The sequence below is a fragment of the Pleurodeles waltl genome, chromosome 2_1, assembly GCF_031143425.1.
Source record: "Pleurodeles waltl isolate 20211129_DDA chromosome 2_1, aPleWal1.hap1.20221129, whole genome shotgun sequence".
NCBI lineage: Eukaryota > Metazoa > Chordata > Amphibia > Caudata > Salamandridae > Pleurodeles > Pleurodeles waltl.
In genome coordinates this window covers 185,488,929-185,504,324 of record NC_090438.1, presented here as the reverse complement: position 1 = coordinate 185,504,324, position 15,396 = coordinate 185,488,929, and the positions used below count along the sequence as shown (strand labels likewise).

The 15,396-nt window shown below is 42.8% G+C and overlaps 1 protein-coding gene across 8 annotated transcripts in view; it reads right to left on the bottom strand.

Moving 5' to 3' along the window:
- Positions 1 to 15,396, bottom strand: part of KIAA1210 (KIAA1210 ortholog) — a 487,569-nt gene that overhangs the window by 55,007 nt on the left and 417,166 nt on the right. For all 8 annotated transcript variants that reach the window (XM_069212338.1, XM_069212340.1, XM_069212353.1 and 5 more), the window contains 2 exons: positions 6,203 to 6,302; positions 3,478 to 5,085 (listed from right to left, as the gene is read on the bottom strand). In XM_069212338.1, the coding sequence (XP_069068439.1) occupies positions 3,478 to 5,085; positions 6,203 to 6,302 (1,708 nt within the window). The remainder of the gene's footprint in view (positions 1 to 3,477; positions 5,086 to 6,202; positions 6,303 to 15,396) is intronic.

Genomic DNA, 15,396 nt, shown 5'->3' with positions numbered 1-15,396 from the left:
GCTGCTACAAAAACTACTACTCGGCTGGACTGCTGACCTGGAAAGACTGCTTTCTTGCCTGTGCAGACCTGCTGCCTGCGCGGACCTGCTGTCTGCGCCCCTCCATTCCTGGGTGAGAAAGACTGGACCCACATCATCCCACGAACCAAAGTGACTACAAGGGCTTACTGGCTTGCCTCCTGTTCTGAAATCTCAGGGACATCAAAGACTTCAACTCCACCACAGTTACTAAACTCTGTCAACTGTGAGTCCTACCCCTGCCAAGTGGTGCCAATCCAGTCTTAGGTCTTTGGAAGTGGGTTCTGCAGCAGTCCCCCACAGACATTCATGCATCGTCGTCACTGCGCTGATCGGAATCTCCGCATCTCCTCTTGACGCATCGCCGCTGAGGAGAAGGACATCACAGCACCAACAGTGCAGTTCAGAATTGACACATCGCCCTCTGACCCAACGCATCGCCTTCGCATCACTGCCTGCGCTGCTGAACAACAACACATCACCTTCACTGTAAAGGGTTTGACACTGCACCTCATCTATGAATACGCATCCCAGACAGTGAAGATCGGAACCGATGCATCGCCTTCACTTTGTCTCCTCTGCTCCTTGCATCGGATCTTCGACATCCATGCAACCCTCCACACAAGGTTTCAGGGTGACAAGGTTGGTGCCTGTAGCGGGCCCACACTCCATCGCAGTCCACCTGAACATTTGGATTTACCCCAGTAGAGTGTGACCAGATAGTCTCGGTTGGTGCTTTAAGTTTCTAAGCACTCTATTTGCAGATATTCTTTAAAAATTAATATCTCAACTTCTACTGATTGGATTTTTGTGGTTTTGGTCTTGTTCTGTTCATTAAATTGACATCTATTTCCTACCTCGCAGGGATTCTTTTGTGTGGTGTTTTCACTGTTTTACTGTCTTAAGTGTTGCAAGAATACTTAAAAAAAAAAGACGAAATTTGACAATGTCCCTTATAATCCAGTGAATGATCTGTAGTTTGTCAACATCATTGTGTACGAAAGGGTATCACCTCCTAAACCTGGGTGTACGAACAAATATCTTTATACTTTGTCCCGTTTCGGGAACAGCGTCCCCTTGATGCACTAGTGAATTGCCCCAAAAGGGATTGATACTTGAGCTAAACCTATGTTCATTTCACTTATTGATCAATTAAGAAACTCCAAGGACATCTGAATATGTAGGACTCAAATTATTCATGTACCTTAATTGCTTCTCAGCAAAACAGCAGGGTTATTCAATTATGCTCAATGGTCAGAGTACTGCTTGGGCAGGATTCTAATGAAAGTTCATAAAGAAATTACTTATTTGTTTTATAAGCAACGTAGAACATTTTAGCTAGTCTTGTATCCTAACAGAAAGCTATGTGCTATTGTGACAAAATTACAGCCTTCAGAACCAGGAGATCTGGGGCTAAATCTCTTCTTCGTAGTTGATCAAATTGTATGATTATAAGAAAATAACTTCCAGAAATTGGAAGCAAGAGAGGTGAATCAGTCTGCAGTGCACTTCATAATTCTTTTTGTTGATCCACACTTTAATGACTTTATGAATAGTTACTGCAAGATAGTAAACATTTGCATTTTTTAACTGATTACAGTTTTCCTGCATCATGTTATTTTCACACCTTTAAGTATCATAATTCATCTTCGTCACTTATAAAGAAAAGTTGAGTGCTTGGCCTGACAGTCCAACTAACCCATTGGTGAAGCCATTGCTTCACTTGCCTTCTATCTAAGGTAGATTTGGGTATGAGTTCTGTTAAGTGTAAATTTGCCGTCTTATGAGAACAGATTAAATAGGGTTGCCATGCAACATGCACTTTTAGAGGTAAGGGACATTCTGATTTTGTCTCCCCGGGTATGGTGGACTCCGGGAAGGAATATCCACATAGGGCAGAGAGAAGACTGCCTGAAAGATTTTGAACTAGGAAACATCCATTTTTGGGTGGCTGGGGTGGTACTCGGGAGACTCCAGCACTGAGGGGGATGAGCTGTGTGACAAAGCGTGGTCCTCTGAGGAACGAAAAGAAGGTAACTTGGGAACAGGATCCTGCTTTGGTAAGAGAGTCTTAATATCATTCATGAATCAACGTACTGCATATCACAGTCATACGTATGACCCCTGTAGTTTTAACCAACTGCACTCCTCAGTTTATGGTGGCACACATTTCATTTAGCCAGTTGCATAGTTCCTTTTTTGTATTATTGTTCAATGGGCAACAGAAAGCCATGCTGGTGATCGTTGAATGGGTAAAGGGAAGCCACTGGTGGAGCGGGTCATGGTAGGGGAGAAACAAAAGAAAGCAGAGGGGGGAAAGGTACAGATTATCACCTGGTAAATTAAACTACAGAGTCTCACTAGTAAATTAAACTAAGTGCAACAAAAAGTGGGATGGAGAGGTCAACTATAAGCAAGATGATCACTGATATTTCAATGGAAATGGCGCGTACACATGAAAAATTAATGGAAAAAGGAACAATGAGTGACAGTATTAACGGATGGCACAATGAGCCAAAACTAATGGTAAAAATATAAATCCCATAACATTACTATCCGGATGTGTTTGGCAAACGTCAGAGGCTAGGACATATTTTTCCCTATGCAGAGTGTTCCTCTGCAGTAGGCTTGCAGGTGCTAGGCAGGAGATATATAGGTGTTAAAATTGGTATGTCAGTCATTCAATATTTAGTGGAGTTTTTCTAAGTGTATCAGTATGCCTTTTCAAACATGATGGCAATCACCAGTCTTTTGATCCAAGTTGTAACTGTGTTGCTTCTGTAGTTAATTAATCGTGCAGGGAGAAGAGCAACGAACAAATATGAGACAGAATAACATCAAAACAAGCACTGGCAATGCCAATATGTCTGATGTTGGCTGCTAGCTTTTTTGTCACTGTTTTTAGGAGAGGTGCTGAATCCTTGCCAATATAAAGCATATGACTAAAAGCAAAAATATTTTCGCTCTCAAAAAGCTGACATTTCTATAGAAGTACTGAAAGGAACTATTTTGTGTGCAATGTGCTTCCTGTGAAAGAGCAGGATGCTGTCACAGTGAAGTCATCTAATGGCTAAGGTGGGCAGACCCAGTGCCTCACACTGTATACTGTAGTGGGGTGAACGAAAAATGTGACATACACAACAGAAAAATGAATATGAAGGGATGGCTGAAAGTCCTCATTAGTATACAGTATAGTACATATATATTACGTATATACTTTTAGTAAAATCAAACAGGCTTTGCAAACCTAAAATAATGCACACAATTCAAAAGCAGTCCTAAGGTATTTTTCCCTTCTACATACTGTATAAAAATGCACCTCAAGGTAGAAAGGCACTGTAAGCTAAACATTCTGCACCACTGTTAAGACAGACATATTTTAATCCTCATGTTAATCTTGCAATCAGTGGGAAATGCGTTCTAAACAACTACACAGAGAAAATAAAATGGAACTGTTACCTAGGCTCTTGGGTGTATGATTTTTCTTTGGCGGTTCTTCAGGTTTGGTTCTATGAAGATCTTTTTCTTCCTGGAGATCACACTGAATCAATGAAGATTTCCTGGGGCCTAAATGTATTTGTAATGTCTTTCCAGCATTTTCTGAGTTTTGAAGGTCTTTGACAAGAGATACCTGCTGGACAGAGGAATCAGATTTTTGGGAGTTACTAACATTTTCGTCACTGTGTTTTGAGAAAGAGGATGCTCTTTTTAGCTTGACACCAAATGGAAGTTCAGTGCTCTGTGACATGCTGTCACACTGTTTTTTGGGAGTGCGAGGAATGTCTGTATTGATGTCAATGTCTTCGGATGAAATCGGAGAAGATGCTGATCTCACTCTACCCAGGCATGTCTGCTCCTCTGTGGTTTTTTCAAACAGTTCTGCTTTTATAGTCGAGGTTGCAGCGCATCTAGCAGCGGTGTCTTCCTTTGCACTAGATCCCCCGGAGAGAGATCTTTGCCATGCAGGAGCAATAGTGAATCTGACTGGTGTTTTAGTTGTTTTATGCTGACTTTTTGTAATATCGTCTGTTTCTTTACTTGTTTTAGTCGCCTGTGTGCATGTTACTGGTATCTGATCATTCACAGCACTGTTAACAGAAATAGAAGGTGCTTCAAAATCATTTGCACTCACCTGGCAAATGCATTCCATAGAGGGATTAGATTTATCAAGTAAATTAATTACTGTATCTTCGCTACTATTTTCTACTGCAACTTTATGTGGTGTAGCAATACTCTCTTGAATTGAATGTGTGCTTAAATCCGAGCCGACCGTAAGAATTGATTGATGCAAGTTACTTTGTGCTTCTTCCCTGTTGTCCAAGGGATGAGCTTGTTTGGGTGATAGTTCCTGGGGTGATGGTTGCTGATCTTCTGTTGTTACTGGTGTGATTTGTAGGGCAATGTGTTCTAAAGAGTCACAAAGTGCAACCTCTCTTTCAGCAGGAGTTCTTGATGTGAGCAGTTGAATTTGGGCACTATCTATTGAAAGACCTGTTTCTGATATGATTACATTGGTCTCATTCCCTGAAGCCGCAGTCACATCTGCTCCTAAAGGAATGTTTCTAGCCAGTGCTTTATTTTCGCTTTGGTTTTCAGGCTTCAAGGAGTATTCCTGGTCTTTTGATGCCAGTTCATTTCTGTGGGTATTTGGTTCACTCGTATCACTAATTAAAACCAATGCTAACCCTGTATCGGTCTGGCATGTGGCTGATTCTATTACCTCCTCTGAAGTGACATCGAGTTCATTACTACTTAAGGCTGTCATGTGTTCCTGTATCTCAGAATCACCTGTAGATCCATATTCGGGATAGGGGACCATCTTCTCTTCCTCAATGCCATCCTCACCTACACCACCTTCTTTCTTCCTGTGTTCCGGAGTCGACACATTTTCATCATTTGGGGAAAATATTTCTGTGTCTTCTAGAGAATATTTATTTAGTGCCGCTACATTCTCAGTGACTTCTGAAGGAGTTCTGCTTGCACGCTGAGGTTGCTCTGCTATATCCAACTTCTCTGCATCACCGGAAATACCAGGCACTTGCTCCTTAAGGAAAATGTTATCCAACCCTAAAAAACAGAGAATCTAATTAAAAGCTGAAGTATCAAGAACAGATAATTTGCAAGCGCTACAGTAAGTATTTTAATGCTACAAAGTTAGGATATTGTTAACCAATGTTAGAAAAAACAGATGAAAGAATATGACCAAATAAAAAACAACATTAACAATATATGCTGCCGTTTTGTCTCGTCTATCACTGATTTAATGGGTGCAAATGAATGAGTCATCCCCACACGATTTATATGCTACCCTCATAGCCACCAGTTGATCTGAACACAGTTCACTCAGTGATAAGGTACTATGGAAACCAACTTGAAATTAAAGCAATCATCTCAGATTTGAATACAACACGAAATAAGTTGCAACCGGCATAGTTATTTCTTTTGCAAGTATCTATATTTATTTTACATTAATCAGCCATTTTTAGGCAAGGTAGGCCAGGCCACATCAATCCTTTCTGTACGATGAAACCACAAAATTGCAATTTTCTACATCTGCAGTTCGAATCAAACAGTAATAATTACTTTCCCAACTTCATATTTCTTTTATGCTGTCACATAATTAACAGTGAGTGTTTCATCGAATCCCCCCAAATAAATAATCCTGCGCTGCAACGCCGGCAGTTGTGCGAAAACTGGAACGGCTAGAAATGTGGGTTGTCTCATCTCAATCTTTAGTATTTACAAATACAGTGCAAGTCTGGGCAACTAGAAATGACTATCCAAATGAAAAATGGGACATGGAGATTTCATGTCAAGTGCATCTGCACATTTATTACTTTAGAAGCACAATGTCCGGGGCAGAGAAAGGAACCCTTTCTCCTTGTTGAGCCCTGCACAAGTAGCAATCACCCACAGCAGGCATTAAAGAACATTGGTTCGTTTGATGACGTCTGCATGGGTTTTGAGATGTATTGCGACTTTATTCACCGCATTGTTCCTATAAATTTGAAAACACAATTAAAATAACTCACTGACTGGATAAACCACACTGTTCAGTACCTTTCCGAAGCAACAAAGCATGCTTTGGTGCTTAGCGTGAACATGACTACCACAGCTCATTTTTTCATATTTCTATCCGTGCAGCGCTCATAAAGATTTCAGTGACTTGAAGAACATTTATTACCTTCAGAACTTGGGTCAAATGGACTAGCTTCAAGTAGTTGCTCTGTGCTACTTTCTTCTTCTGACAGCCTTGGTAATTGCTCTCTTACTGCTCGCACCTCCTAAAAGGATTTAACAAAAACAATGCATATGTTTACTTTTTGACATCACAGAAAGTGACCATAACATTTTCATCAGTGAGACCATTGCAAGTAATCCCTTCTATCGCACGTCCAGGAAAAATACACTACGCTGTTATATGCATCCTAATCTCAAGCATGTTTATGTCTAAATCAATATGTTCAAAGTGGTCTCGTCCCGTGCCGACGAGTTCTAGGACATACGTGAACCGAAAAAATGTTTAGTATATCTGAACTGAAGTAGTCACACACAACCACAACCTTGTATAATTTTGCTCAAGGTAACGTTTTAGGCTCAACGAAGTCCAATTAACTGTAGTGAAATTTTCACAGCCGACAGCTAAAGTTCTATTATCCAGGGTAAGAAATAAATTGCACCAATTGTAAAGTATTGCTACTGTGATACAGAGAACTTGTGGCCTAGCGGGATGCATTTGTCTAACTATTGCATTATCTTGGGGATAGGCTGTGGCATTAAAGCTAGCGCTTTTGACTTTGGAACTGGGGAACCAGATTCCAGTCTCGGCTTCGGTTCAACGTCCTGTGATCCTAGGCAAATTATTAAGATCCCCGGTGCCGACAAAAACAATCTAGGCTTGTGTAATGTAAGTAGTGCTCTTGTAAAATGCTCCCGTAACTTTGGGTAGAGTTTGATCTATATAAAACTGCAAAAAAAAAAAAAAATACAACTCTTAAGTACAGAAGTACATATGATCCACCATAGAAGAGTTGCAGGCTTTCTAATGTGTAGGAATCATTAGATAAGTGTGTGGGGCGAGGAGTGGAGGAGTGTGTTGTATCCGGTTTAGTAATGTGGGTCTAAATTGGGTTCCGATCATGTCTGAGATGTACCAACAAACCCGTACGCTAGCGAACAATCTATGAGGCTGGCGCACCCAAGATGACTTTTACAATTCAAGCCGTCCAGTACTGAACAGAAGGGAGACAGCTGCAATGCGGGGCGTTGCAGAAGGGTGGGTGCCACAGATCCAGGGAAGAGAGGAGTGGGAGCAAAGAGCCACTCCTATTTGGAAGTGTGTCAATCCATGACCCTTGCTCTGATGGACTATAGTTGCAACATTCCAGGGGAGTGCTGCCTTCCTGGTGCACAGGTGAGCGGCCACCCCATACACTCTTTGAAGGCCCTAGACGTCGGAGGAACATGGTGAGGATGTGGCAAAGAGTGAACTATGAGCAGTCACAACGCACAGTGGAGCCTCGAAAGAACAGAGGGCTTGCAGCGGTCACTTATAACATACAGAGAGGCGGCGAGGAAAATGGAAGTCAAAGTACCTACTCCCCAGTCAAGGAAAAGCAGTTCCTGATCCCCAGATGAGATGGGCAGAATAAAACTGTTTACTACACAAGGCCTAATCCAGTCACCCCATGGAACAACAGCTCTAAGCCTAGGCCTTCGACATCCACAGCTCACAGCTTCAGAGAGGACAGCTCTGAGGTCACAACTATTCAAACATGACAACTGTTGAGAACATCTTTGGAAACCTACCATAAAAAGTTGACAATCTAAAAGTTTAATTTCCTAGTATAGGGGAGACTGGACGCTATGAAATTAAGGGATATATACAAAATGTTAAACTGAATAAATTAGAGGTCTGTAGTAATGAGCAAAGGGACACAATCAGAAAGAAGGAACACAACATGTTCCATTTGCTGAGCTTCATAATTTTGCACATGAGAACATTGTTCAAATGGGGAACAGGATGGAAAACAGGCCAAATCTCCAGACTGCATCACATCTAAGGATTTAAAGTGTTGTTCCATACAGGAACGGAAAGAATGTAGCTCATATCGAGTCTCACCTCTCCCAGATTCTTGGCACAAGAGAGAAGGTTACATAAGTCATTATCATCCTAGGAATCAAATTGATCATTGACTGTACTACATGTAACTGGGCTATTAATTCTAAGAAAGATCTGCATCAGCGAAGATATTTTTAAGCTACAAACTCTCAGAAGGAATGAAGAATGGAGGATGAGTAACTACCACTTAATTAAGACATGGGTCTTCAGGTGATAGTGCTGGGATGGGCAAAATGCATATTTGGCAGATTCTGCATAGTCGTTTCTTGATAAAGCAAGAGGTGAGAGGCACCTTGTCCCACCTAAGCACTCAGGCGAATGTAAAAGGTTTGTGGTACACCAGCACCTCAAGCAAGAGGCACAACTATTAAACCTACCTCATCTGGAGGGTGTCACCTTCCTTGCAGGAACTTTCACCCTACCAACAAGCCAAAACGTCTCACTGACTGCTATGTGGTGTTTGACCCACAAAGCTTCTTTCCCATTCAAAATGCATTGTTCATCTTCATTACTTCAATGGACTCACCTATCACAGTCACCCAACTTCAACCTACTTGGGCACCCAATACATTGAGAAAGATAGAGTTTTCTTCCAGGGGATCCTCATCAATAGTCAGAAGCAAGGAATAGTCCCGCCCATGTGCGGATATTGCAGAGCGCTTTCAAAAGGTATAAATATATGTATAGCAAGAATATGTACCACATTACTTTATATATACATCTTCACTACCTAACGAATGCTAAAACTGGCCAGAAAATCTTTCACAAACCTTTTTAAAAGGAAAAAAAGGAATATGAGACATTGTTAGCCAATAGGCTGCCATGCAAATCATAGAATGGAAAACTGTCACTGTGCCTTTAAGAACCTCCCAGTACTCCCAGTGTCCCCTTATGTTTCACAGGTGACGGTTATGTCAGTTAAATTTTCTGGCTCCTGGAGAAAAGATCTTAGGGCACCGTGTTCTGCCTTTTTTGGCTAATAGTATCGGAAAACATTTCCAAAACCTTGCCTTTTCACATTCATTCGAATTTTCTCCACACCAGAGTTGCACATAGATCTGTTTCTGATAGAAAATAGTTTAGTTTCTTGTCACAAAAAGCCTTTACTTTTTGTAAAGTGTTCTTCCTCTGGAGAAAAAATGTCCAGACAGACCCTCATTCTGTTTGCATTGTTTGCCTTCCCAAAAACCGCCATACTGGTCATGAAGTCACTGACAGAATTTTTACAGGTGAACTTTGAAGGACAGAGAGAAGATCAGGCTGCATGGTCTGCAAGAGTGAGGACAGGATGCAACTGGCTCTTCATGAGGCCGTGGGGAAGCCTAGCCTTCCTCAAAGTGCCTTCTTCTCGCTCCAAGGACTCTCTTAGAGAGAGATACAGAGAGAAAAAACACCAGAGAAAGAGGAGACCATCCCGGTCGACGCCGAGAAGTATGACGCTGATGATAGAACTACGGGTTTACTCACCGTCGACAAGTACGCCACTGAAACCACCACAAACGCACTAATCTACGCCAAAGGACCCTTGGCGTTCAGGAAAGTTAGATCACCCTTGCCGGTCACCGAAGCATATACTGGCATAGAGGACACCACCAACGTTGGCAGTCCATAGCCGATAGATAGCCCATCGAAACCACCAAATGAAGGCATCTTTGACGGCGAGAATATCACAATTAAGGTCAATTCAAAAGACACAGTCTTTACTAGCAAATTAACCATCTGGTACTCATTACCTCGCTCGACATTAAGAGCCAGATCTCAGTTGACCTTGAATTTATCTCCATGTTGGCTTTAGAGTTTTCATCATAGACTTGTGCCGCACATGTCTGACTCTGAATATTCTAGGACTTACTCTCCTTCGAGGGTAACGCCCGAGATTCAGATCCCAAGCACTCCATCTCCCAGGAGATCTCCATCACCTAAAATTTCACCAGACACCCCATCTGCACCCCCTACGACTCCTACAGGGCCTCCAAGAAGTCCTCGTCTTCAATCTTCCCCTTCTAGGTCTCCACAAAGATCTAAATTTCCACAACATTACTGATCCAGAGATAGATCAAGGAGCTCTTCAAGTACCAAATCTATATCTAGACTTTCCAGGAGATCAAGCAGATCCAGATCTCGGCACAGGAGAAGAACATCCTCCATCTTGGTCAACCACCACCAGCTCATCAGTCAAAGGTTATTCCCCAACTCTGACAGATACACCTCCACCAAGAGTTTCTCCGATTGATGATATTCTTACTTTTAGCAATGGCTTAATAAGGGGAGCAACAATGACGTATTTTTCTATAACATTTGAGACTTTACATGAAAGAACAATAGCATGGCCTTCATTTCCTCTGGTTCCCGGCTTGTTAGAACCTGGGATGTAATTGTTTCTTACACCTGCGTCAGTAAAGTCAGCTCCATCTCGACTTCTGGAAAAATATAAGGCACTGGAAAAAGATCCACTCTTCCTCAGAGCAGATCCTCCTCCGGATTCTGTCACTGTAGCAGCAGTAAAGACGTTGGACACTGCTGATACTTCACTTTCTGTACCACCAGATAAAGAAAGGAAGCAAATAGAAGTTCATGGAAAAAAGATGTGTGGAACATTAGCACCAACTATAAAGGCTGGCAATGCTTCGGCCATGTTGGGAAGATATGATAGATGTCTATGGGACTCGTTACATAGATTTATAAAAAAACTCCTCAAAGAAGACAGACAAGATTTTCAAGAGAATCAAAGTGGCCTCGTGGCAAATCAGATGATAAATGCAGCAACTGGCACATCTGATATGGCTGTTCATTGATATTGTCGTGGGATCTGTGCACGTAGATAATCTTGGCTCAGACTCACCGGTCTCAAAACAGAAGCGCAACATCATATTCTCAATTTGCCGTTTTCAGGGAGCACACTCTTTGGGTCTCATGCGGATGAAGAGATGTCCCCAATGAAAACTGAGATGGACACCTTGAAAGCTGTTGGCCTAGAAAAGCAGAGAGTACTTAAGGAGGTACAGACCTTACAAAAGGATATATTTTCCTTAGAGGGTTCAAACCACTCATTGGCCTCACTAGCACCACCAAAAGCAACAGAAGCAGCCCTATCATCCATGAAAACCATCAAGAGGTAAAGGAACACTACAGCAGTCCACATCACACTGGAAAACCTCTGGCAAAGCAATGAACCTTTACTTCTTTACTTTCGCGTTCTCTGTATCTCACACCAGTGGGGCGGGGAGGGGAGTATTACCAAGCATGTGGAAGAGAAGTGCTTAATAACAACAGACAAATATGTCTTGAATATTGTTCAGAATGGTTATTCTCTTCACTTCAGGTCACCTCCTCCTTCTGTTCCATTATCCAGAACATCTCTTTTTCAGGAAAAAGCTACTGCACAGGGAAATCAGCAATCTATTGCAGAAGAATACAGTAGAGGAGGCTCCTCATCATTAGAAAGGACTGGAAATATTCCTGATATTTTTGCTACTGAAGAAAGGACCAAACAAAGAATTAAGACCCATACATGTTCTTCAAGTACTACATAAATACATATAGTAGGAGAAGTCCAGAATGTTGGTATTACATCAGACCATCCTCAACACGGAGACTTGATGTGCTCAAAAGAGCTCCAAGACACCTACTTTCATGTTCCAATAATAGTAAAACCTTGAAAATGTCTTCTTTTCAAGGTATGCACAAATCATTATCAATACAAAGTTCTGCCTTTTGGGCTAAAGCCAGCCCATCGAACATTTGTAAAATGCATGCCAGTTGTTGCAGCATATCTAAGGAAACAGAAAATCTGTCTAGCCTTACCTGGACGGCTGGATAATAACAGGCATATCAGCAAAGGAGACAAAGAAACATTTCCAGTATTGCCCCATGTTAGAAATGGGGTCTTTGGTTGGCAGTCAGGTTACCCCCTGTCCAAGCAAGGACCCTCACTCTAGTCAGGGTAAGTCACACACAATCCAAATTATCCGGTGCCCACCCTCTGGTAGCTTGGCACTGAGCAGTCAGGCTTAACTTAGAAGGCAATGTGTAAAGTATTTGTGCAATAAATCATATAACACCACCATATAGCACCACAAAACTACACCACACAGTGTTTAGAAAAATATATAATATTTATCTGATAAGATGCAGGCCAAAACGATTAAAATGCAATAAATAAATGTTGAGATATCACTGAAAAGTGATATAAAGTGTCCTAAGTCTTTTAAAAGCAAGTAAAGTCTCTTTCAAACACAAAGTACCTGGTTCGCATGAAATATCCCTGCAAAGAACCGCAGAGGAGGAGAAGCGTGGTAACAAAGGGGTGTGTGTCGATTTCTCTGGGCGCACATGGCGATGCGTCATTTAGTTTTCACGCAGGGACGACTGTGCGTCGATTTCCGGCGCTCGGTCGTGGATCCTGTTCGGGTTGCGGGGTTTTCAGACACCCCGGGTATGATGCGTGTATTTCCTGCGCGGGCAGGACAAAGTCACAGGAGCTGCGTCGCTCCAGTGGGCGTTGCATTGAATTTTCTACAGCACGGCAGGCACTCTGTCGATTCCTCTCGAAGTCGGGCTGCGTTGTTCCGGCTCGGCTGTGCGTCAATCCAGTGGGCCGTGCGTTGAATTTCTGGTCACTGCGCTGGCGCTACGTCGATCTTCTCATTGCGAAGTCGGGCTGCATCATTCCAGTTCAGCGTGCGGTGACATTTTTACCGCAGTGCAGGCCGTGTGTCGTTTCTGGCAGGCTGTGCGTCTAATTTCGCTGCACAAGGAGTCCTTCTTGTAGAGATGGTCTTTTTGGTCCTGAGACTTCAGGGAACAGGAGGCAAGCTCTATTCAAGCCCTTGGAGAGCATTTCTTCACCACAGCCAGAGAGCACCAAGGCAGCAGGGCAACAGCAAGGCAGCAGTACTTCACAGAAAGCAGACAGGTGAGTCCTCTGGGCAGCCAGGCAGTTCTTCCTGGCAGGATGCAGGTTCTGGTTCAGGTTTCTTCTCCAGGAAGTGTCTGAGTTGGTAGGGGCAGAGGCCCTGTTTATACCCAAATGTGCTTTGAAGTGGAGGAGACTTCAAAGAGTGGCTTAGAAGTGCACCAGGTCCGCTTTCAGTTCAATCCTGTCTGCCAGGGTCCCAGTAGGGGGTGTGGCAGTCCCTCCACCCTCCCAGCCCAGGAGGACCCATTCAAAATGCAGATGTATGCAAGTGAGGCTGAGTATCCTGTGGTTGGGGTTTGTCTGAGTGAATGCACAAGGAGCTGTCAACTAAACCCAGCCAGACGTGGATTGTAAGGCACAGAAAGATTTAAGTGCAGAAAAATGCTCACTTTATAAAAGTGATATTTCTAAAATAGTAAAATCTAACTTCACCAGTCAGCAGGATTTTATATCACCATTCTGGCCATACTAAATATGACCTTCCTACCCCTTTCACTCAAAGAATGTATGAGGGCAGCCCCAATGTTAGCCTATGAAGGGAGCAGGCCTCACAGCAGTGTAAAAACGAAATTAGGAGTTTTATACTACCAGGACATGTAAACTACACAGGTACATGTCCTGCCTTTTGCCTAATAAGCACCCTGCCCTATGGGTTACCTAGGGCATACCTTAGGGGTGTCCTATATGCAGAAAAAGGGGAGTTTTAGGCTTGGCAAGTACTTTTAAATGCCAAGTCGACTTGGCAGTGAAACTACACACACAGGCCTTGCAGTGGCAGGCCTGAGACAGGGTTAAGGGGCTACTTAAGTGGGTGTCACAATCAGTGCTGCAGGCCCACTAGTAGCATTTAATCTACAGGCCCTGGGCACATATAGTGCACTCTACTAGGGACTTATTAGTGAATTACATAGTCCAAATGAGTATGATCCAATATTACCATGTTTAAAGGGAGAGAGCATATGCACTTTAGCACTGGTTAGCAGTGGTAAAGTGCGCAGAGTCTTAAAACCAGAAAAAACAGTATCTAAAAAGTGGAGGGAGGCAGGCAAAATGCTAGGGGTGACCACCCTAAGGCTTTCAGGTCTAACATCCCAGAACACTAAACCTGGATCTGCCAGTAAACCTCACAAAGTCTACAACCCTATGCTCCCCCACATCAAATACCTTGGAGCAAACCTGGATACCCAGTCTGCAAAAGTGTATCCTTGGAAAGAGAGGTTATTATCAATCAGCCTGAAGTGTCACAATCTCTTATATACTCATAATCCAATGGTGTGGCAGATCTCATCTCTACTGGGGTCAATGGCTTTCTGCATCTTTCCAGTTCCACATGCAAGGTTTTACATGAGGCCCTTGCAGCAATGCCTAGAAGACCAATGTCATCAGCTTTCGGATCACTGTGAAATTAAATTGACCCTTTCACAGCATGCTTTCAAATCTCTTCCCTGGTGGAATCAACCACAGTGCTTATTAGTAGGGATACCATTCTACCAGGATCTGCCAGCTCAGACTTTGATCACAGATGCCTCTTTCCAGGGTTGGGGAGCTCACACCTGCTAACTCCAGGGGTATGGTTGGACAAAAAGAAGACTTATCAAATCAATTTTCTGGAATTGAGAGAGGTCTTTCTGGTCCCTAAATCCTTCCTTCCATCAATAACAATGAACCCCCTGCTTGTTCAGACCGACAATAGAACAACAATGCATTACCTGAAAAAGCAAGGAGAAACTCATTCTCGATCCCTATCTCTAGAAGCTGAAGCCATCTGGAGATGGTTAATAACAGGAACTTAACCATTACAGCTGTGTATCTCCGAGCTCTTCAGAATGTGCAGGTGTATTCACGTAATGGAGTATTTCAAGAAAACCATGACTGGATTATAACTGACAAAATCTTGCAAGACATTTTTCAAGAGTGGTGCTCTCCGCAAATAGATTTATTTGCAGATGTAAACAACAAAAAATGTCAAGACTAGGGATCGAGGTTCTCCCAGGGTCAAAAGGAAGTGCCCTTTTGAGAGACTGGTCAGGGACATTTCTGAAACCATTTACCCCAATTCATCTCTTACTGACACTGCTCAACAAATTCTACAAGTCCAAAACCAGAATAATATAATAGCACACAAAGGGCATCGTCTCTGCTGATTCATGGATCTTCTTCACCTGTCTGAGCACTCAAACAAGATTTGCTGTGCAGACAGGATCTCCTAGACAAGTTCTTTCAACCAAATTCTGCACCCCAACCTTCCACCACTGAGCTTGAGTGCTTGGCTCCTGAATTCCTGCAATATGGCCATCTAGGTCTTCCACAACAGTGCATGAACATTGTAAGAGAAGTC